At 41.8% G+C, this 24,570-nt stretch overlaps 1 protein-coding gene across 1 annotated transcript in view; it reads left to right on the top strand.

Annotated features, from left to right (window-relative positions):
• Nucleotides 1-10,420: 10,420 nt before the first annotated feature.
• Nucleotides 10,421-24,570, top strand: part of SPOCD1 (SPOC domain containing 1) — a 28,525-nt gene continuing 14,375 nt past the window's right edge. The window contains exon 1 of the mRNA XM_061147860.1: nt 10,421-10,605. Within this exon, the coding sequence (XP_061003843.1) occupies nt 10,501-10,605 (105 nt within the window). The 5' untranslated portion in view covers nt 10,421-10,500. The remainder of the gene's footprint in view (nt 10,606-24,570) is intronic.

Below are 24,570 nucleotides of genomic sequence, written 5' to 3'. Positions count from 1 at the left end.
AAAGATCATAGGGAGGCAGAATTTTTATTTTGTTTTGTTCTTTAAATAATATGTTTATTCACACACACTGTGGAAAGCAATTACGTCACTATGGTCACCAAGCTTTTCTGGGGCCGAAACTGGTAGACAGACTCAGCCAGGGGAAAGGGCATTGTTTCTGCAGGGCAGTGACTGGGGAGGCAGGAAAGGGCAGGGTCCCAAGTTCAGTTTGTCCAGCAACTCCGAGGTCTCCCACAGTCAGAGGCGCAGTAGCACGTGGCTGGGGCAAGTGAAAAAGGGGGGCGGGATCATTCTGAGTCTCAGCTGCATCTAATAACTGACATCAAAAGTCTCCAAGGAGGTAGAAAATATACCTGCCCCTTGACACACACACACACACACACACAATAATGGGGGTGTGTCAAATGTCAAAGGAACACGGGAGCCAATTGAAAGAGCTCCCAGTGACCAAAACTGGAGCAGTTTGAGCAACAAAAGAAAATAAAGTAGCACTGGATTACAAACCAAAGTGCACAATAAATGCCCATGAGTTCTTACTGATTGCAAACACATGATTGAATAAATGATATAAATAAATGATTAAGGAGAGAAAAACCTCCCATGCAGAATTCCAAACAATTTATGTAGACATTCTGCCCTCAAGGAGCGGAGTGTAACTCCCCACTGTTTACGTGTGGGTTGCACACAGTGGCCGCCTTCCTAAGAGTACCGTGGGGGGCGGCGGGGGAGGTGCAGAGGAACCTTGCCAGTGGAGAAACTTGACAAATGTGACCTGAGCCAGGTGACGAAGGTCGACAGTGATAAGCAGTCACGTTGACACGATGTGTGTGCATCAGAAGCCTTGGGCAAGGTGCCAGCAGCTTTGCATAAACACAAGCATGTCCATCTGCAGCGGCCATGGCCCTGGTTTATTGCTGGCTGCGTCCGTCCACGACCCTGCGGTGGGGGGATCAGGAGCCTTGGAGTGTCTGACCAGGGATAGCCTCCGCTGGTAGGAGCTCAGAGGCACAGGAAATCCAGAACCTTCGGCCTTGGCCCGGGACTTAGAGGGGCAGCCAGGCTCAGAAGCAGGTTCAGGAGGGCTCGGTCAGAGGTCCAGCAGTGCCCAGCAACCTTGACCGGGATTGCAGAGTTCACAGTGTCCAGGGCATGCCCTTGAGTCAGAGAGGAGGTCCCAGGGGCTGGGGTCCCAACAGCTGTCAGCCTCAGCACAGTCCCGTGGTGCCTTTCCTCAGACGAGCCTGCGCCTCGGGACACAGAGCTGACGCCTTGTGTTCCAGAGTCTCCTGCCTGGCGCCCAGAGGGTTTGCTTCTGGTTTTCCAGTTCTTGAGTCAACAACCCGTCCTTCAGCAAATTGAGGAAGCTGGGAGGAGGTGGAGCGATGGTGAGCCAGAGGCCCATGCAGGCCAGGTTCAGTGGAGGGGACAGCACGGTGACCTCTGAGCCAGCCGCCCCACTGACTTCTGCTGCTGCTGGCTGGTGGAAGCCGGCCTGGGACAGGCCGTGCAGGGGGTGCCTCTGGGGAAGCTTAATTCCCAGGGACATCTGTTCTCCCATCACGGGTTTGCCTCCCCTCTTTCCCTGGGTCCCACAGCTTGAGAAGCCAGAATTGAAGAAAATGCACAAAGGTATCCATGGAAAAGAAACTTTGTCCTCTCTGCCCCTCCCCAACAGCTGGAGAAGCCGATTGACAAAAATCAGCCCATCTCAGGGAGCCAGAAGGCAATGGCAACCCACTCCAGTACTCTTGCCTGGAGAATCCCAGGGACGGAGGAGCCTGGTGGGCTGCCGTCTATGGGGTCGCACAGAGTCGGACACGACTGAAGCGACTTAGCAGCAGCAGCAGCAAGGAGTCAAGACTGAGACTTTCCCCCTAATTGAATCTGTAGTGGCCTCTGGTGTGGTGGCCAGAGGGGTATAGGACTGTCAAGGCCCAGCCTGTGGAGTAATTGACTGGACAGAATCCTGCCAGGGGAGAGCTGCCTGGTCCCTGGGGAAAGAAGGCCCCAGCCCTGGAACTGCTAGGAGAAGCAGAGGGAGAGGTGGGGCTGATCAGCCATAGACCTTATGGCTGATGAGAGGAAGGGCTGACTTCTAGGTTTCTGGCTGGGGGGACTTGGTGGATGGACCTCAGGACACGGAGATGGAGATGCAGGAGGAGGGGCAGGCGGGCCAGGAAGCCAGCCTGGGCCACGCCAGCTGGCTGGAGGCTGGGAGCAGAGATGACACCTCTTGGGCCAGGAAGACAAAGCCCTTTGTGTCGGGGTTCCACATCCACTCACTCGGCTGGTGCCCAGCCAGGAAGGCCAGCCCCCAAGCCCTCAATCAGTGGCAGTTTTCCTGCCATACATACAGCACCAAGGTCTCTCCCATCAGCGAACTGCCTCTCCCTGGTTCTCAGGAGCCCCTTTGCTTCTCCCCAGGCTGGGCTCCAGGCCTTAGCTCTCCCCATCCCTCTTCCTCCCTCAGATGCAGGAAATTTCCGACCCTGCAGCCCACTTGGCTGAGGGTCACCTCCCAGCTTCCAAAGCCAGTCTGGGCCTCAGACATTTGGGGCAAAGGAAGGGAGGGAAAGAACCACCAAGCATTGAGTAGCTACTGGTCTAGGTGCTCCGTGGTTCTCACAGCACTCTGCTAAGTTTGTTGTCACCCTTTCAAATGGCAGTCCTGGGATTTGAACCTATGTCTGTCCAGCTCTAAAGTGAGTGCTCTTTGCACAAAAGGAGAGAGCTGTAATGCCCACATGCTCTCAACACTGAGCTAGCTCCTCGCTCCTGTGTCTCCATCATCCCCTCTTCCCTGGTTCCTTCTCATTTGGCCATAAACTCAATGCTCCTTTTTCTGGAAGTCCTTTCCCCTTGACCTTGCAGTCCTCTCCTTCCTTCTGCTAGCAAACCTCCTGCTTCATTCCCTTCTGTCATTCCCATGCCAGAGTCACCAATACCCCTGGGCTCCATGATAGGCTCTTTCTTGCTCTTTTTCATTATGGCGTTTTACAGGAAATTGAATATATTTCCCTGTGCTACACAGTAGTGCCTTGTTGTCTCTTTATTTTATGTATAGTAGTTTGCATCTGCTAATCCCAAACTGCTAATTTATCGCCCCCCCCTTCCCCTTCGGTAACCATAAGTTTGTTTTCTGTGTGTGTGTGAGTCTGTTTCATAAATAAGTTCATTTGTGTCATACTTCAGATTCCACATATGTGATACAATGGGCCCTTTCTTATTCAGTCCTTATATTTCCAGGTCTGGACTTCCCTGGTGGTCCAGGGGTTAGAGACTCTGTGATCCCAACGCAGGGGGCATGGGTTCGATCCCTAGTTGGGACTAAGATCCCACATGCAGGTTGGTCAAAAAAAGAAGCAAACTATTATATAGAATGAATGAAAAGCAAGTTATACTGTACAGCACAGGGAACTATACTCAATGTCCTGTGATAAACTGTCATGGAAAAGAATGTTTAAAAAGTTGGCACAAACAGTTGGGAGCACAGAGTGTTTGTGCCAACTTGCACTCCCACCAGTCATTAGGAGAAACCCCCTAATGACTCTGCATCCTAATATGTGCTGTTTTTTCACTTCTTAATGACCACTTTTTAAAAATTTTATTTTATTTTATTGAAGTATAATTGGTTTGCATTGTTGTGTTTATATCTGCTGTATAGCAAAGTGACTCAGTTATACATATATATATATATATAATATATTCTTTTTTAATATTCTTTTCCATTATAGTTTATCACAGGACATTCTATATGATAGTTTGCTTCTGCTAATCCAAGCTCCCAATGCATCCCTCCTCCACGCTCCTCTTGGCAACCACAAGTCTGTTCTCTATGTCTTTGAGTCTGTTTCTGTTTCATAGATAGGTTCATTTGCATTGATGACCACTTTCTAATTCTTAGTACCCTGCCTCTCACTCACTTTCTCTCTCTCCTTCTTCTTTCTTTCCTGCAATAAATATGTGTTTGGGGGCATATATTTCTTTTCTATTTTTAAGGAAAAACAAATCTTTTGTTTTTTCAAGGAGCAGTTTGTTGATAGTGTCATTTGCTACAGAAGGGCCTGGAAATATATATATATATATATATTTTTTTTTTTTTTCCTTTTTTTGACCAACCTACATGTACCATACTATGAACAACTTTGAAAACCTAGGCCATTATCAAAAAGTCTATAAACAATAAATACTGCAGAGTGTGTGGAGAAAAGGGAACCCTCTTACACTGTTGGTGGGAATGCAAACTAGTACAGCTGCTATGGAGAATAGTGTGGAGATTCCTTAAAAAACTGGAAATAGAACTGCCATACACCCCAGCAATCCCACTGCTGGGCATACACATCGAGGAAACCAGAATTGAAAGAGACACGTGTACCCCAGTGTTCATCACAGCACTGTTTACAATAGCCAGGACATGGAAGCAACCTAGATGTCCATTGGCAGACGAATGGATAAGAAAGTTGTGGTACATATACACAATGAAATATTAGTCAGTCATTAAAAAGAATGTATTTGAATCAGTTCTAATGAGGTGGATGAAACTGAAGCCGATTATACAGAGTGAAGCAAGTCAGAAAGAAAAACACCAATACAGTATATTAACGCATATATATGGGATTTAGAAAGATGGGAACAATGACCCTATATGTGAGATAGCAAAAGAGACATAGATGTAAAGAACAGTCTTTTGGACTCTGTGGGAGAAGGCGAGGCTGGGATGATTTGAGAGGGTAGTGCTGAAACATGTATGTTATCATATGTGAAGCGAATCACTGGTCCAGGTTTGATGCATGAGACAGGGTGCTCAGGGCTGGTGCACTGGGTGACCCTGGGGGATGGGGGGTGGGGAGGGAGGTGGGAGGGGGGTTCTGGATGGGGAGCACATGTAAAAATAAATAAACAAATTTGAAAACCTATATAAGATAGATATAAAACATAAACTACTAAAATTGGTTCAAAAAGAAAAAGAACTGAATAGATCAATAGTCATTTAATAAATCAAGCTAGTAGTAAAATGTCTCATTGGCCAGTGGCACCACATAATTTTCCAGTGAATTTCACCAAATATTATAAGGAGTAGAAAATCACACACAATGTTACAGATGCTATATAAAAAAAGGAAATCTACCTGATTCATATTATAAGACTAGTACAAACTTGACACTAAAACTAGAGAAGGCAGAATAAGAAAATAAATCTTTAACCTATCTTTCTTATAAACATAGGTGCAAAAACCCTACTAAACTGTATTAAACCAAATGTGGTGGTGTTTGTTTTTTTAAAAAATCACACTTAGCAACATTAGAAAATTCTATCAATGCATTTTATTGCATTGTTTTAGGTAGAAAGGTATCAACAGATGTGGAGCAAACATACAATAAAATTTGCCTCATTAGTGAAAAAAGTATTTAGTAATAACAACAGAAGGGAATTTCCTTAACATAGTATATATTACCTACCAAAAGTCTACAGCAAAAATTGTGAAACTTTAGAAATTTACCATTTAAATAATAAAAAAAAAATCCCATGCATCTATTCAAAATGGCACTAGAAGTTCTACACAATGCAAGAAGATTAGAAAAAGAAATATGACATATAATGAAAATGCAGTCTAACTAAAAGATATCAAATAAAAAAGGGAACTATAACTCTAATGCAATACAAGATGAAATTGTCATTATTTTTAGACCTAATGATCATACAGTTAAATATAATTACAAGAAACCAATAGGAAAATTATTACAGTTAATGAGAGAGTTCAGCAAAATTTGTGGCTACACAGTTCACAAAATATAATTGCCTTCCTTTTCATTGGTAATAAACAAGTGGAAAAATAAGAAGAAAAAAAAGCAACAAAGATTACAGAGCACAAAATAATTTAATAAATATGCACAATATTTTGGTGGAGAAAAATCACAAAAGTGAATTGAAAACCTGAAAGTATAGAGAGAAATAAATCAAATTTATAGGTTAGAAGACTCAGTATTAAATATACTCAGTTATACCTCCAATCTGTACATTCAATGAAATTTTATTATAAATCCCAACAGAATTCTTCAGGGAACTTGAAAAATGATTCTACCATTCATATGGAAGAATAAAGGTATGCAGACAGCTAAGACAATCATGAAAAATAGGAGTGAAGTTGGGGATAGGACTTGCCCCCAAGGTATCAAGATGCAATCACAAGACCATAGAATTAAAATAATGGAATGTTAGGAATAGACAACTTGATCACTGGAACAGAACAAAGAGTCCAGAAATAAACCCAAGCTTTACTGGGAACAAGGTATACATCAGAGACGTCATAATCAGTGGAGGAATCAGCAACCAATTCAGTAAAGGGCATTGGGCTAAAACCTGGCAAAACTTTGCCTCGATTATTTTGTATGATAATAAGACATTTAGAATATCAGGAGACAGTGCAACCTGCTGGGTTTCTAAACCAATTTACTAAAGGAAATGAAAAGAGGTAAACATAGGATTAATATAGGTAAAGGATTTAGACCACATACCCAGCACTCAGTTTCCCTCATTAACATATTTTTGCTTTTTAAATTCAACATCATGTCTTTGAGATACTGGATAGGCTAAACAGTTCATTCAGGTTTTTCCGTAACAACGTATGGAAACCTTGGCTTGAAGTAGCACTATTTGTATCAGTCAAATAGTGCCTTTTATCCTCTATGCCATGCTTCTCCTTTCCTTGTCCAATTGTGGGAGACTTTCATTATCTCAATGGGCCAGAAAAATAGTCTACTTGGTCTTAATGGCCCTGGTCCACGTCTCTGCCATCATGACGAGGACATTCCATGGTGGGAAGTCATCTTCAAGAATTTTTCTTTAGAGCAGTAATTGTGGTCATTGGTAACATCCAATCTCACCTCTTAACCTTATTTGTGACCTTGACAGCCATATAATGAGAGTTTTCAATATGGATCACACTACAGCTTCTTTTTTTTTTTTCTTGAAGTAAATTTTATTTTCTAGAAGAGTTTTAGATTTGGAGGGAAAAAAATGAAGATTGGTACAGAGAGTTTCCTTATACCCAGCACTCAGTCTCCCTCATTAACATTTTCTTGCTTTCTAAATTCAACATCATGTCTTTAACATCCAACATCTTTATTGCATTGGCTAAAAAGTTCATTCGGGTTTTTCCATAACATCGTATGGAAACCTGTATGAACTTCTTGGTCAACCCAATATTTAAATGTATTAATTCTAACTGAATGTAGTAATCCCATTGACTGGAAGCTTCTCTAGGTCTCACATGGCACAAGTTTCATGCTGGGGAATTTCATCTCCCCCTCAGTCAAATCTCTAGTTCTGCAGTGAAAGTATTTACATAGTCATAATGTTATAAATGGGGGGCTTCCCTAGTGGCTCAGTGGTAGAGAATCCACCTGCCAATGCAGGAGACACGGGTTCTATCCCTGCGTGGGGAAGATCCCCTGGAGAAGGGAATGGTAACCCACTCCAGTGTTCTTGCCTGGAGAATCCCATGGACAGTGGAGCCTGGCAGGCTACAGTCAATGGTTTTGCAAAGAGCTGGACATTACTGAGCAAGTAATACACAACACCTAGAGAAAGGCTGTGCACAGCAATCAAGACTCAGAGCAGCCAGGAATAAATTATTTTAAAAAGTCAGCAACAATTTCTTTTAAAAAAAAGATATGTAAATTTATTTGGCTGCACCGAGTCTTAGTTGTGGCATGCAGGATCTTTAGTTGCAGCCTGTGAACTCTTAGTTACTGCATATGGGATCTAGTTTCCTGACTAGGGATCAAACCCAGGCCCCCTGCACTGGCAGTGTGGAATCTTAGCCACTGGACCACCAGGGAAGTCCCAGATGGAAAATATTTTTTAAAAAATTTCAAGAAAGACTCCAAAAGCAAAATTTGGATTTCCTACGCACATGTAAGATATTCATACAACATTTACACTGTACAAGGAATTATAAACAGTATAGAGATGACAAAGTATTTGGGAGGATGTACATAGGTTACATACAATGGCTATGCCATTTGGTATAAGGGACTTGAGCATTACAGAATTCTGGTGTGCCTGAGAGTTGGAGAACCAAATTCACCAATCAAAGAGATGACTATAATAGCAACTAGTAGAAAAACAAAAATATATATAAATATAAAAGACAAAAACTGGGAGGAGCAAGGGGGAAGGATTAGTAATGAAATCACACAGTAGTTAGTCAATAGACACTGTTAGCCTGGTGAGCTGCAGTACATGGGGTGGCAAAGAAAGGAACATAATTGAACGACTGAACAACAAAGACATTAATAAACCAAGGAACAGAAGTATGAGCATATCATTCATAGTCACATGAATAAAAAAAGAAAGAAAGTTGTTCCCAAGAGCTGGGCAAGTGAGAGGACATTTTTAGGTTGTAATTTCTAACCTTTCTGTTGGGGTTGGGTGTTGCGTGTTCATCTACATGAATTATATTTGAGAAAACAGTAATTAAAATAATTAATTGAGGAAAAACTCTAAATCTGATTCTGATATTTCTCTAGAGGTTCAGGTACTTTCAGTAACGCCCCATTACCATAGGATCAAGATGAAACTCTGACGCAGGCATTCAAGGCCCTTCCTTGTCAGGCACTTCCTCCCGGAAGCCCTTGGGTGGAAGAGGGCGCCCTCTGCCGGAGCAGCGACGTCAGCACGCCCGAGGTCCCGCCCTTTGCGTATCAACAGACTCCGCCCCCATCCCTCGGGGGGGGGGGGGGCTCTCCGCATCACGTGATCTCAGCCCCTTAACACCTGGGTGGCGAACCCCAAGAAGGGGAGCCCAGAGACCCCAGACCCCAGGTGAGAGCGAGTGGGTCGGTGGGTTCTGGGTTCCCTGAACGGTGGGAGACTGCCTGGTCAGGCTGGGAACGTGATTGGGAGCGTCTGTCAGGCGCGGCCCCATGTGAGGGTGATGGGCAATTAACCTGAGTGACTTAGAGCTGGACTTTTTGTCGGGGACCAAATCCCAGGTCTTCCATTTTTTATCTGCGCGTGGCCTTGGGCGAGTCACTGAATCTCAGTTTCCTCGCCTGTGGCTGCCAGCATGAAATGAAGTAATACACAAGTACATAATTCATAAATAATAATTGTTGTTTTTAAAGCTCATACAAGCAAATGTGTGAACTCTCAGAAGAGGGGAAGACCTTATAAAAGGTGGCTGTAGCTCAACCCTGTTTGGAGACAGGCCTCCCCTCCCTCACCTGGGGCGCTGTGTCCCGCTGGGGTGCTTATGTCTGTGGTTCCTGGGTGCCCTGGAGGTGCCACCTATAAGGGAGGCTGCCTCCGAGGTTCCCACTGACCTGGTGTCCTGAGTGGGCTGGCAGGTCAGACCCCCCCCCCCCCACCACCCGCCCTGTTATCTCCTCACAGGGCCTGCCTTCTGCATTGGGCCCCTGGAGGTGAACAGACATGTCTCAGGAGGCGGCTCCAGCGGGCCCCAGCACAGACGACCCTGTTCTCAGTCCCCTCAACAGCCTTGGACTTTTCCAGGAGAGTGTGGAAGAAACCAGCTCCATGTCAGGTCTGGCACCAAACCTGTCAGGAGAGAACTCGGGGGACCCGGTTTGTGCTGGCAGCAGGAAGCGGGTCCTCAGGGAAGAGTCTTGTCAAGGTGCCAGCTCCCAGGCAGTGGGTGCTCCTGGGGCTAGCCTAGAGGCCACGGCCCATCCAGTGGTCCTGGGGCTGAAAGCTGTGGGACAGAACAGGGATTCAGTGCCCAGCCCCAGGCTCAACCCTCGGCTGCCCACAGTGCCTGCCCAGGGGAGGGCTCAGGCCTTCAAGAGGGTCCAGATTATTCTGCATGATGTCTTAGCTGGAAGTTGTCCTGGGAATCTTTGTAGTGGGTGTGTGGGGTCAAGAAAAAAAAGCAGGAAGTCTGAGACCACCTCAGAGGGTCAGGAGGGTGGCTTCTTGGGGCTTGGTCAGAGCCCTAGTGGGGACAAGCCCCAGGCTGTGGGAGACCCCCTGCCGGGTGCTGACGTAGTGTCGTTGGGAGGTCTGTGCAGTCCTCTCTCTTGCAAGGATACTGGGTCTGGGCCTGGACACCCAGGTGGAAGTTGGGTGGACTGTGATTCAGGGATTCAGAAGTTTGAATATTTGCCCTCTGTAGGCAGTGGGACCCCTCCAGGTAGCCCCTGTGACCCTGTGAACTCCCCCCTGCCCAGTGGAGGACCATCACTTCAGCTAGCTGCCCAGGATCCCCTCCAGAGCCCTGAGCTGTGCCCGGGAGGGTCTGGAAAGGCTTCCACAGCACAGCAGGAAGCCGAGCACATGGTGAGGCCTGGCGATGGTGATGGCCATGGCACTTCACACAACCAGGAGGAGCTGGAGGTCGGGGCTCTACCAGTGTCTGGGGGGAGGCCAGGGCAGGGACTTGCTAACACCCCCTCCAGCTTCCTGGAGCCTGGAGCCAGCAAGGCTAGCTCAAGCTCATCCACGAGGCAGAGAAATGCCAAGTGTGCTAAACATTTGAAAATGGGCCCAGTGCCTGCTGCCCAGGATCAGGGCACTAACAGATGCCCAGACAGCTCCAACCAGGACCAACCAGAAGAATCCAGCCCAGGAAGCGGTCCCAGACTGGTAAGTTGACCCTGAGAGGTTGGGATGGGAAGGGCATCTTTATCTTTTGGTGTCAGTGAGTCATGTGTTCAAATCCTATCTTTGCCCACTTTCTAGCTGAGTGGCCCTGGAATATTTTTTAAGCTGTTTCCTCATGTGTGAAAAGGGAATACTAGTTCCACTTTAATGGGGTTGTTTTGAGGATTAAATGAGATGATGGTGTGAAATAACGTGCCTAGCACAGCATAAGGCACAAGGTAAATACATTTGTGTTAAATGTGCTTTTCCTTGAGTGTTACAACAGTCCTGTGAGATAGGCATTAGCCCTGTGTTTCCATGTGGGGAAGCTGAGGCTCAGAGAAGTTAACAAACTTCTCCAAGTTCACACAGCAAGGGAGTCAGTGCCTAGCCATATTCCCTGTGTTCACTGCTTCCCTTTTCATTGTTCTTTTATTGATAATAATTAGCATTTTATTAATACTAATAATTATGGTCAGTATGTTTATATACCAAGGGCAGAAGATGGCATTGCTGTGTTTGGTGTATATTTCTGACATAGTTGAATTTTTTTTTAATTGAAGAAACATGTTAGTTTCAGGTGTAGAGCATAGCAATTCAATTATATATATGTAAGAGTCAGACATGACTGAGCGACTGAACTGAATTGAATATATATGTATATATATATGTTCTTTTCAGATTCTTTTCCCTTGTAGGTTATTACAAAATATTTGAGTATAGTTTCCCATTTTATATAGTAGCTCCTTGTTGGTTCTCTATTTTATATATCATAGTCACATAGTTGAATTTTTATCACCTTGGTTGAATATGTGTTGTATGCTGAGTGCTTTTGACTTAGTCTTCACATGAAACCCAGAGAGGTGGTTACAGGCCCAGGGTCTCACAGCTGGTAAATGATAGAGCCAGTATGCAGACCCAGGCAGTCTGTCCAGAAAGCTTACTGCACTGCCTGCTTGCGCACATTCCCTGCTAGCATCGCAGTAGTAAAAGCATCTGGCATGCTTACTATATGCTGGGTGCTATTCCCAAGTACTTATCTTCAGTCTTCCTAACACCCTTATAGAGAAGATGCTATTGATATATACCCATTTTAATGATGCAGACACTGAGGCTCAGACAGGTAAAGTGAGTATGTCAAGGTCAAACAAGCAAATTAGTTGAACTAGGATAGGAACCAATGAGCTGCCTGTTGTGATTTATCACTGTTTGATACTGTAATTATATTGGAGATGCTATTACATTGTCTGTGTAAATATCACTCAAAACATTAATTTTTAATAAAAAATGAATACATGTTTATCATAGAAAATAAGGAAGAAATAAAAATCCCCATAATGCCAACAACATTCAGAGCTATCTCCTGTTGACATTTTGGTATGTATATCCTTTCTTCCATCTTTTTCATATGCATATATATCTTTTCTTTGCCTAGAAATGGGATCATGCAGGTCAAAATTTATAACTTGATTTTTTAGCTATTAAAAGTTGTTTTACAGTGAAGTTGTTGACATAGAATGAGGAAATCCCTTTTAATGTCTCCTGGCCCAATTGTCCTTTGTTTGATGTTAATGGTTAGCATCCTTTCAGTCTCCTTTTTTATGAACTTCTGTACATATATGAACATCTGCATATCGATCACACCTTTTTATATATAAGTAGGCTCATGCTGTGCCTCATTGTTCCGGGACTTGTACTTTGATTTTCAAATGCTTCAGTGTTTGAAAATGTTTCCAAGTTGGCAGATCTGTGCTTTCCCTGAACCCTGCATCGTGTTTGTCTACAGGCACTGCTGGGACCAGAGGGTGGGCTGGGACTTGCTTTTCTCATTTCTTGTCACTCTCGTGTAGTTAAGAGCATGAAGCTCAGAGGCCGACAGATTGGCATTCAGGCCTGGCTTTGCTGCTATCTGAGTGTGACCTAGGCAAGTGGCCTCACCTTTCCGAGCATAATTTCCTCATCTGTAAAATAGAGGTAATAAAGTACTTACCTCATTGGGCAGTGGTAAGGGGCAGGTGAGATGCCGTGTACCTGTGTTCGGTATTTAGCACAGTGCCTGGTACAAAAAAATACTAAGAAATGTTACCTGTTGTTGACTATACAATTTTGTCCTTCTCCAAGGACTGCCAATGCACCCCTGTGCATCTGGCTTCTCCCCATTTCAGATTATCTATGTGGGCCAGATGCCCAAAATTGGGATTCCTGGGTCTGCAGTGTTTTGAGGGGGTGTTTGAATTTGGTGGTGGAGGCAGGTGCCTGCCCGCCTTGACGGGAAGCAACCCATGGCTGCTCTCTGCTTCAGTCCCATCCTTGACTCTGTGACACGGTCCCTTATCCCACAGCATCCCAAACAACCGGTTGCCATGGCAACTGGTGCCAGCTGCAGGAGAAGAATGGAGGCTGTGCTGCGACAAGGACGGGCAGGTGGTTGAGACCAAGGCTGAGTGGGGTGTGGGCAGGTGTGGGCGTAGTGCTCAGCTGGTCTGGATCCCGTCTCAGGGCTCTGGCACCTTCTCCTGGAGACAGCTCGGCTCGTGTCAGGAGCCGATAGACAGGTTCAAGGTCAGGCTCTGCTTCTTACAACGGAGTGACTTTAGAGACATCTCTTCTCTGAATCTTAGTTGCTTCCTCTATGAAATGGGGGGATCAGCTGGGCCCTGGAACTACTGGGAATCTGGTGTGAGAGGCTGGCTGTGTTGTGTCCTTTTGGTTTGAGATAGAGATTCTTGGAGGAGGGTGGAGAAGTTGGTTGAAGCTCCATTTTCTTCTCTGTTTGATCCCCAGGGTGGTTAGTGAGATCCGGAGCCACTCTGTGGCTGGGATAGCAGGAGTCGTGGGACGGGCAGCTCTGCCAGGGCCCCCTGCTCTGCCCAGCACCGTTCGGGAGGTACACAGCTCCTCTGACTCCACCTAGGCTCTCAGGCTCAGGTACCCTGTCTGCAGCTACAAAGTATCAGGAGGTGTGTGAGGGAGGAACATGTCTCCAGCAGATGGACAGCCGAAGAGTAGCTCTTTTAAGTGCTTACTGTATACTAGGAGCTTCACATAGGTCATCATCTCATGTTTAATTCTCATAGTAGCATGAAAATTCAGTGTTAATATGCTTATTTTGCTGATTAAGAAAACTGGGATTCAGAAAAGTTTAATGACTCACTGAGGGTCACACAGCAAGTAAGTGGTGGAGTCAGGCTTTGAATCCCGGCCTGTTCAGTTCCACTCTGTGCCCTGAGCCTGGCTGCCAATGGCCTGGCTACAGGATTTAGACGTTTTTTCCCTCATGGGGGAGAATGCAGTTTATTTATTCTTTTAAATTAATTTTTATTGGAGTATAGTTGGTTTGTAATGTTGTATTTCTACTGTATAGCAAAGTGAATCAGGTATACATATATATATACCTTCTCTCTCTTTTAGATTTCCTTCCCACTTAGGTCTCCACAGAGCCCTGAGTGGAGTTTCCTGTGCTATACAGTAGGTTTTTATAGTTACCTCCTTTTTTCATAGTAGTGTATATATGTCAGACCCAGTTTCCCAGTTCATCCTTTCAGTGCTTCCCCTCTTGGTATCCATACTTTTAGTCTCCACTTTTGTGTCTCTATTTCTGCTTTACAAATAAGTTCACCTGTATCATTTTTCTAGATTCCACATATTATATGGTATGTGTTTTTCTGTTTCTGACTTACTTTACTCTGTGTGACAATCTCTAGGTCTGTCCGGGATTTAGATTTTTATGGGACTTTTTGTTCAGCACACAGGTGTGCTCCTCCAGGATCTCAAAGTCCAGTGGAGAGGAGACAAAGTAACCAGAATTGAAATGCAGATAGAAGCCTGGCATGTTCTGGATCCCCAGAGGACAATTGAGTCTTCCTTGGGGAGGGGTGAGAGGGCGGGCTTGGAGGTAGGGAGGAGCAGAAGGCGGGGGCTGTAGGAGCTGGGTTTGGGCAAATAAAGTGGGTATGCAGCAGGTCAAATGTAGGAAGAACATCCCAGGAAGAGGACAGAGCACATGCAAAAGCACAGAGGCAGGAGGCAGCCTGGAGCATTGGAGGAGAGGGGCAGTAGGTGGGATAGGGTCAGAGGGGAGGAAGGAGGTGGGAAAGATCTGTGATCATAACATTGCTTTATTTTTGGGGGCTCCAAAATCACTGCAGATGGTGACTGCAGCCATAATATTAAAAGACGCTCCTTGACAGGAAAGTTATGACCAACCTAGACAGCATATTAAAAAGCAGAGACATTACTTTGCCAACAAAGGTCCATCTAGTCAAAACTATGGTTTTTCCAGTAGTCATGTATGGATGTGAGAGTTGGACTGTAAAGAAAGCTGAGCACCAAAGAATTGATGCTTTTGAACTGTGGTGTTGGAGAAGACTCTTGAGAGTCCCTTGGACTGCAAGGAGATCCAGCCAGTCCATCCTAAAGGAAATCAGTCCTGAATATTCATTGGAAGGACTGATGGTGAAGCTGAAACTCCAATATTTTGGCCGCCTGATGAGAAGAGCTGACTCATTGGAGAAGACCCTGATGCTCAGAAAGATTGAAGGCAGGAGTAGAAGGGGAAGACAGAGGATGAGATGGATGGCATCACCGACTCAGTGGACATGAGTTTGAGTAAACTCCGGGAGTTGGCGATAGATAGGGAAGCCTGGCGTGCTACAGTTCATGGGGTCGCAAAGAGGCAGACCCGACTGAGTGACTGAACTGAACTGAACTGAACATTGTTTAAAGGGAATTGGAGAGACTGAAGTGTGGTCAGGTACCAGGAGGGAATCTCTCAAGGATGGGAGCCAGGGAATCTTTAACAACATCAGAGCTTACAGAGAGAGCTTTCTGTCTTCCAGGCACTGTTCTAAGAGCCTTGAATAATGATGATAATCCTTGTATTGACACTAGGAAGTTGATAACTGGTATGATCTTCATTTTACTAATGAGAAAACCGAGGCCCAGAGAGGTTAAGTAACCTTCCCAAGATCTCGTGGATCCTAGGTAGTGGAAGCAAGTATCCTATTGCATGAATATGGCACGATTTATTTGTTCCTTGACTCCATGTGGGCATTTGGGTTGTTTGCAGTTTTTTGCTGTTACATCTGGTGCTGCTGTGATGAACAGTTTTGTATGTTTCTTGGTACATATGGGCAAGAATGCCTCCATGGAATATTCCTGGGAGTGGAATTGCTAGGTTATAGAGTGTACACATCTTCAACTTGGTGCCAGATGTGTCTGAAATGGTTGAAAATAGTCTGTACTCCCATCAGCAGTGCCAAATGCTAGTAGCCCCATATCTTTACCAACACCTGATGTTATCAAACTTCAACTTTTGCCAAAGTGAGGATATGCTGTGGTGTCTCAGTGTTGTTTTAATTTTCACTTCCCTATTACTGAGGAGAATCTTGCCATAAATTCTGATATTTTCTGTTGTCTTTTGCCAAAAAGTTTTGGTGGTTTTAACTTTTTCTTATTGATCTGTAGGAGTTTTCTTTCATATGTATATATTCCAGATACTATTTCATTGCCCCATTGTATGTTTTGCAAATTTATTTTCCCAAAGTTCATATTTTGGTTTCTTTATGGTGTCTGTTGATAGGTAGAAATTCTTTTTTTGTTGTTGTTGTTTGACCACACTGCACAGCATGTGGGATCTTAATTCCCCAACCAGGGATCAAAACTGTACCTCCTGCAGTGGAAACTCGAAGTCTTAACCACTGGACTGCTAGAGAAGTCCCAGAAAATTTTAAGTATTAAAAATTGTTTTATTGTGGTAAAACATACATAACATACAATTTCCCTTTTAAAACCATGTTTAAGTGTACAGTTCAGTGGCATGAAGTGCATTCACATTGTTGTACAACCATCACCACTATCCGTCTCCAGAACTTTTTCATCTTCCCAGACTGAAATTCTGTACCCATTAAATAATAACTCCTCAATCTCCTCTTCCCCCAACCCTTCATAACCTCTATTCTACTTTCTGTCTTTTTGAATTTGACTATTTTGGTGCCTCACATAACTGAAGTTGTACAATACTGGTCCTTATGTGTCTGGCCTATTTCACTTACCATGATGTCTTCAAGGTTCATGTTGTAGCATGTATCAGAATTTCATTCCCTTTTTAAGGCTGAATTAACATTTCATGGTATGTATTTACCACATTTTGTTTATCCATTCATCTGTTGATGGACATTCAGGTTATTTTCACTTATTAGCCATTGTAAATATGCTGCTGTGAACGTGCATGCAGGCTAAGTCGCTTCAGTTGTGTCCAGTTCTTTGCGACCCCATGGACTGTAGCCATATCCAAATTTCCAATAGTCTCATAAAAATGATAATTTATTTTTATACTTTTTTTTTTTTTAAGTCAGGGTCTAAATAAAATCTCTATGTTAGAATTGGTTGATATGCTTTTTTAAGCTTCTCCTAACCTATAGATGGGAGTCCCAGGTGGCTCAATAGTAAAGAATCTGCCTGCCAGTTCAGGACACACAGAAGATGCAGGTTCAATCCTTGGGTCGGGAAGATCCCCTGGAGGAGGAAATGGCAACCCACTCCAGTTTTCTTGCCTGGAAAATCCCACGGACAGAGGATCCTGGGGGGTTATCGTCCATGGAGTCTCAAAGAGTCAGAGACGACTGAACATGCACACGCAACCCATAGCTTTTCTGAACTTTTAAAAGTTTTTTAAATTAAAAAATCTTTTTATTTTATATTGAAGTATAGCTATTTAACAATGTTGTGATAGTTTCAGGTGCATAGCAGAGCAACTCCACTATACATATATATGTATCCCTCAAACTCCCCTCCCATCCAGGCTGCCCCATAACATTGAGCAGAATTCCCTGTGGTATACAGTAGGACTTTGTTGGTTATCCATTTTAAATATGGCAGTGTGTACCTGTTAATCCCAAACTTCTAACTATCCCTCCCCTCGTTCTTCTCTCCTTGGTAACCATAAATTTGTTCTCTAAGTTTCTTGAAGTCTGTTTTTGAAGAAACTAAGTTGTTTGTTTACTAAGTTGTAGCTTATTGCATCTCCATGGTATAGTGAGACCTGATCCTCTGTTTTCTGTATTTTCTGTGAAGTAGTGGTTGAATCTGGAGCTTTGATTATATATAAATTCAAAGTTCTGGGCTAATTAATCTGTTTTTAGTGTGGTTTTTTTTTTTTTCTCTTTTTAAAATTATCTTTTTTATTAGTTTTTTTTATTTTTATTTTTTGGGAGGCAGACTAATTGAAAACATATAATGTCTCATTTTATTTCTTTGTATTTTTGATGTGCTATAAAATGGTAGTGTTTTAAAACTGCAGTTTCTAGCTATTGATGGTATATAAAATGCAATAGATTTTGCAGAAATCTTTTATTTATATAATTTATCTATTAGGATTTTGTTTGTTTTCTATATAGACAGTCATGAAACGTGCAAATAATGACAGTCTTGTTATTTCCTTTCCAATTCTTGGATCTCCCCTACTCCCTTTCCTTATTGTGATACCTGAAACCTTTATAGTATTGTATATACCTGTGTAACATTGAATATAAGTGGTGATAGCAGGGACCCTTGTCTTGTTCTGGATTTTAAAGGGAATGTGGTCACCATTTCACCAGTATATTTGCTATATTTGTATCAGGATAAGGGAACTCCCTTCTATTCCTGATTTGCTTGTTATGAATGGAAAGTACATTTTAAGAAATATATTTTCTACAGTTTTTGAAATAATATGATTTTTATTCTCTTACTAATATTAGTAAATTTAAAGAGTTGGATTTTTTAAATGTTAAGTCAGTCTTTCACTACCAAATAAACCCCAATTGATCATGTTATATCTTATTTATGTTTTCTGAAAACATAAACATGTTTTGTGTTTGTTTCCAGAACATAATTATGTGCTTTATGTTTCTTGTTTATGTTTTCATGTTGATAATATTTGGTTTGGAAATTTTGTGTTTCTGTTGATGAGCTGGTTAACTGGCCTGAAATGATTTGTTCTCATACTGTCCTTGTGAGGTTTTGGTATTCAGTTTTGCAGCTTCAAAGAATGAATTGTAGACTGTGTTCTTTTTTTCCATTTTCTGCAGCAGTTTGTATAAAATTGGAATTATTTGTTCTTTGAACATTTCAGTAGAATCACTGGTTAAAAAAAATCTAGACTGGTGTTTTCTTTAGGGAAGATAATTCCTCCCCTACTGAGTCAATTAATTCTATGCTTATGTGTTTATTCAGTTTTAAAAAATTTTTTTCATTGAGTCAATTTTGGTAATTTATATCTTCCTAGAAATACATCCACTTAATCTGAGTTTTCAAATTTACTTGCATGTTGGCATAAAGTATTTTACAAATCCCCTAATTTTTTTAAATATCATGATTACTCATTGCAAATATTGTCTTGTTGTACCTTCCCTCTTTTCCTTATTGTTGCCAGAGAGTTGTCTGCTTTGAGTCTTTTCAAAGACCTGATTTTTGGTTTTGTTGACCCTGCCTGTTTTATGTTTGTTTTCAGTGTCACGCTTCTTTCCATTTATTCTCTTATTTTTATAATATTTTGAGAATAATGCTTGGTTCATTTATTTTCTCTATTTAGTTTCTAATAAAGTCATTTAAAGTTACAAAGGAACTTCTGATGATCATGTTAGCTGCATCCCCATACTCTCGTATATAACCTTTCTTATTATAGTTCAGTTCTCAGTATTTCATAATTTTTACTACTTATTTTATTTGGCCTGTGTACTATTTAGAAGCGTATTTCTTAATTTCCATTCACATGAGTTTCTTTCTTTACTTTCCTTCTCTCTCTAATTTTTTGTTATCCTTTGTTAAATTAATTAATGAATTTTTTACTGTGCTGTCTTCACCGCAGTGTGGACTTTTCTCCAGTTGTGGCAAGCGGGGGCTGCTGTCTAGTTGCCGTGCTCGGGCTTCTCACTGCAGTGATTTCCCTTGTTGCAGGGCACAGGCTCTAGGATTCGAGAGCTTCAGTAGTTGGGGCACGTGGGCTCAGAGGTTGAGGTTCCCGGGCTCTAGAGAACAGGCTCAGCAGCTGTGGTGCACGGGCTTAGCTGCTCTGTGACATGTGGGATCTTCTTGACCAGGGATCGAACCTCTGTCTCCTACATTGGCAGGTGGATTCCTTACCGCTGAGTCACCAGAGAAGCCTTTATTATTGCTTTTTAACTAATTCATATTGTGGCCTGAGAAAGTGATCTTTATCTGAGTCGTCTGATGTGGTGGCCACTAGCCACTTGTCTCTGCTGAGCACTTGAAAGTTTGCCAGTCCAAATTGAGATGTAGAAGTGTAAATACAATACTGGATTTCAAGAAATTAAAATTTCACTAATAATGTGTTATATGGATTATTAGGCTTTTCATAGTAGCATGCATTTTAAAAAACATCAAAATTGGTGAATTCTTGTGTTCAGTTCAGTTCAGTCGCTCAGTTGTGTTCGACTCTTTGTGACCCCATGGACTGCAGCACGCCAGGCCTCCCTGTCCATCACCAACTCCCGGAGTTTACTCAAACTCATGTTCATTGAGTCAGTGATGCCATCCAACCATCTCATCCTCTGTCGATCCCTTCACCTCCCGCCTTCAGTCTTTCCCAGCATCAGGGTCTTTTCCAGTAAGTCAGTTCTTCACATCAGGTGGCCAAAGTATTGGAGTTTCAGCTTCACCATTAGTCCTTCCAATGAATATTCAGGACTGATTTCCTTTAGGATGGACTGGTTGGGTCTCCTTGCAGTCCAAGGGACTCTCAAGAATCTTTTCTAACACCAGAGTTCAAAAGCATCAATTCTTTGGTGCTCAGCTTTCTTTATGGTCCGTCCAACTCTCACATCCATGCATGACTACTGGAAAAACCATAGTTTTGACTAGACGGACCTTTGTTGGCAAAGTAATGTCTCTGCTTTTTAATATTCTGTCTAAATTGGTCATAACTTTCCTTCCAAGGAGCAATCGTCTTTTAATTTCATAGCTGCAGTCACCATCTGCAGTGATTATGGAGCCCAAGAAAATAAAGTCTGTCACTGTTTCCATTGTTTCTCCATCTATTTGGCATGGAGTGATGGAACCGGTTGCCATGAACTTAGTTTTCTGAATGTTGAATTTTAAGCCAGCTTTTTCACTTTCCTCTTTCACTTTCATCAAGAGGCTCTTTAGTTCCTCTTCACTTTCTGTCATAAGGGTGGTGTCATCTGCATAGCTGAGATTATTGATATTTTTCCCCACAATGTTGAATTTTTGTGTAGCTATTTTAATATTGAAGATGAAAGATAAAAAGAAACATTTTCAGCATATTATGCTTTATTATTTCAAGAAAGGTAAAAACACGACTAAAATGCAAAAAAAAGGTTTGTGCAGTGTATGGAGAAGGTGCTGTGAGTGGTTAAACATGTCAAAAGTGGTTTTCAAAGTTTCATGCTGGAGATTGCTTGCCGGATGATGCTCTATGGTTGGGTAGACCAGTTGAAGGTGGTGCTGATGGTGGTTTAGTTGCTAAGCTGTGTCCAACTCTTGCAACCCTGTGGATTGTAGCCCCAGTCCATGGGATTTCCCAGGCAAGAATACTGGAGTGGGTTGCCATATTCTTCTCTGGGAGATCTTCCCATTGAAGTTGATAGGGATTAAATCGAGGCATTAATTGAGAACAATTAAAATTAACATTATACCCAGCTTCCCAAGTGGATCAGTTGTAAAGAATCTGCCTGCCAGTGCAAGAGATACATGAGATATGGGTTCAATCCCTGGATCCGGAAGATCCCTTGGAGGAGGAAATGGCAACCCACCCCAGTATTCTTGCCTGGAGCATCCCGTGAACACAGGAGCCTGGCGTGCTGCAGTCCATGGGGTCACAAAGAGTTGGACACCACTGAGTGACTGAGCACACATGCAATGTTATACCGCATGAGAGGTAGCTGACATACTCAGAATATTCCAAATCAAGCACTGAAGATCATTTACACCAGCTTGGTCATGGTAATTGCTTTGATGTTTGGATTCCACATAAGTTAAGTGAAAAAACCCTTCTTGACTGTATCTCTGCATGCGATTGTCTACTTAAACATAATGAAAACATTCCGTTTTTAAAACAAACTGCGACAGATGATGAAAAGTGAACACTGTACAATAATGTGGAATGGAAGAGATCTTGGGGCAAGTGAAATGAACCACCACCAACCATACCAAAGGCCAGTCTTCAGCCAAAAAAGGTGATGTTGTATATATGGTGGGATTGGAAGGGAGTCCTCTATTATGAGCTCCTTCTGGAAAACCAGACAGTTAATTCCAACAAGTATTGCTCCTAATTAGACCAACTGAAGGCAGCACTTGATGAAAAATGTCCAGAATTAGTCAACAGGCTACATATATCAGGATAACACAAGACCACATGTTTCTTTGATGACCAGGTAAAAACTATTACAGCTTGGCTGGAAAATTCTGATTCATCTGCATGTTCACCAGACACTGTACCTTCAGATGTCTATTTAGTTTGTGCTTATAAAATTCTCTTAGTGGAAAAAAAAATTCAATTTCCTGAAGACTATAAAAGGCACCTGGAACAATTCTTTGCTCAAAAAGATAAAAAGTTTTGGGGAGATGGAATTATGAATTTGCCTGAGAAATGGCAAAAGGTAGTGGAACAACCAGTGATTGGATTGCCCAATGAAGTTCTTGGTGAAAGTGAAATATGTGTCTTTTGCTTTTAACCTTAAAACTGAGGGAACTTTTTGGCCAACTCAATGTTGAAATGATAATGTTTTGGATGTGTTAAGCAAAATATAAAATGAATTTCACTTGTTTCTTTTTACTCTTTTTTAATGTGGCTGCTGGAAAACTTAAACATATACCTATGGCTCATTCATATTTAATTGGGGAGTGTTGGTCTAAAAAATACTCGGTTTTTGAAACTTGCTGAGATTTGCTTTATGGTTTAGGCTGTGCTTAATTTTCATATATGTTGCATGTATACTTGAAAAGAATATGTACTCTAGTTGTTAAGAACAGTGTTCTATATATGTACACAGATTAGGCTTCTTCATTGTTTTCATTGAATCTTTTTTCTACTCACTGATTTTTTTTTTCAGCTAGATTTAACAATAATTAAGAGAAATACGTAAAAATGTCTTGCTACAATGTGGATTTGTCATTTTCATGCTTTGCCAATTTTTACTTTATGTTTTTGGAGGTTATGTTATTAGATGCTTATACATTTAGAATTGTTGCAGCTTCTTGGTGAAACTGCTAGTCATTATGTAATAAGGTCTCTACCTCATTATTTTTTGCCTTAAAATCTGTTTTATCTGATATTAGTGTAGCTACAAAATTTTATTTTGGTTAGTATTTACCCAATCACATATTACTCCATTTTCTTCTCTTAACCTTTTTGCATCACTGTGTTTTAGAAATAGCTTTTACAAATACCTTTTTTGCCTTTTAAAAATTTTATTATTTTTAAAATTTAAGTTTATATTGGATACAGTTGGTTAACAGTATGTTTCACAGTGTACAATATGTACAGCAAAGTGATTCTGTTATACATGTATCTACTCTCTTTCAAATTCCTTTATAAATATCTTATAATTGGATTTTCTTTTTTAAAGATCTGATAATTTGTGTATTCATTTGAAGTGTTAGTCCATTTACATTTGTTGTAGTTATCGATTTATTTGAACCTATTCCTACTGGCTTATTTTGTACTTTGAATATACCCTGCATTTTCTATATGCTTTCTCCCTTTTATTATCTCCTTTTATTTATTTATATTTTCTTTAAAATCAATTTATTAATTTTGGATCACAAAATATAGGCTGCCATCTTTGGCAGCCGAGTGGGGCTTATTGCCTGCTTTTAGATTGACTGCTTTTTGTTATTCCTTTTTATCTCTCTAGTAGTTTGGAAGTCTTCTGTGTCCTATTTATATTCTCTTGATGTCTGTTAGAAATGTCAACAGAAATACCTAGGCTATCAAAGTATAAAGGTAGTTACTATCTTCCTCTGAAATAACGGGATCTTGGAATGCTTTAATTCCAGGCATGCACCCCTCCAATTTATGTGATGTTGTTATCTAGGAAGTTAGTCCTCAGTTATTTTTCCAGTCCCACAAATTACCCAAATATTATAGTTTCATAGAATCTGTGTTTGTTTAGGTTTAACCACATATTTATCATTTTATTTGGTCAGAATTCTTTTTTGCATCTCAGTTTTTCTGTCTGGATCATGTTTTCTTCCTTTTGCCTCAAGTTCATCCCTTAATGTTTATTAAGAAAGATAAAATTATTTAAAAAAACAACTCTCTTGGTTTTTCTCTATGATACCTTTATTTTTTAATTTTTAAAACTTTTTTTCAATTGAAGTATAATTAATTCGCAGTGTTGTGTTAGGCTCTGGTATAGAGCAAAGTGATTTGACTCACTGAATCTGTTCTTTTTCAGATTCTTTTCATTATAGCACAGGGAACTATATTCAATACATTTTAAGGTATTGAATATAGTTCCCTGTGCTATACAGTAGGTCCTTGCTGTTTATCTGTTTTATGTGTAGCAGTGTGTGTATGTTAATCCTATGCTCCTAATTTATACCCCACTCTGCTATCCTCTTTGGTAACCATAAGTTTGTTTTCTATGTCTGTAAGTCTATTTCTGTTTTGTAAATTATGGTATCTTTATTTTGTCATTGTTCTCAAAAAATACTTTGTGTGTACAATTGATAGTTATTTTCTTTAAGCACATTGAAAATATTATTCTGTTACATTTGCCTTCCATGTTACTACTGAAAAGTTAGCTGTTAGTTTAACTGCCATTTCTTTGTAGGTGAGATATCTTTTGCTGAGAGGCATTATAGCGTTGGGCTTCCCAGGTGGTACAGTGGTAAAGAATTTACCCGCCAAGACGCAAGAGATGCCGACTGGATCCCTGGGTCAGGAAGATCCCCTGGAGTAGGAAATGGCAACCACTCCAGTATTCTTGCCTGGAAAATTCCATG

This window comes from Dama dama, chromosome 8, assembly GCF_033118175.1.
Source record: "Dama dama isolate Ldn47 chromosome 8, ASM3311817v1, whole genome shotgun sequence".
Taxonomy (NCBI): Eukaryota; Metazoa; Chordata; class Mammalia; order Artiodactyla; family Cervidae; genus Dama; species Dama dama.
This window is presented reverse-complemented; position numbering and strand designations above follow the sequence as displayed.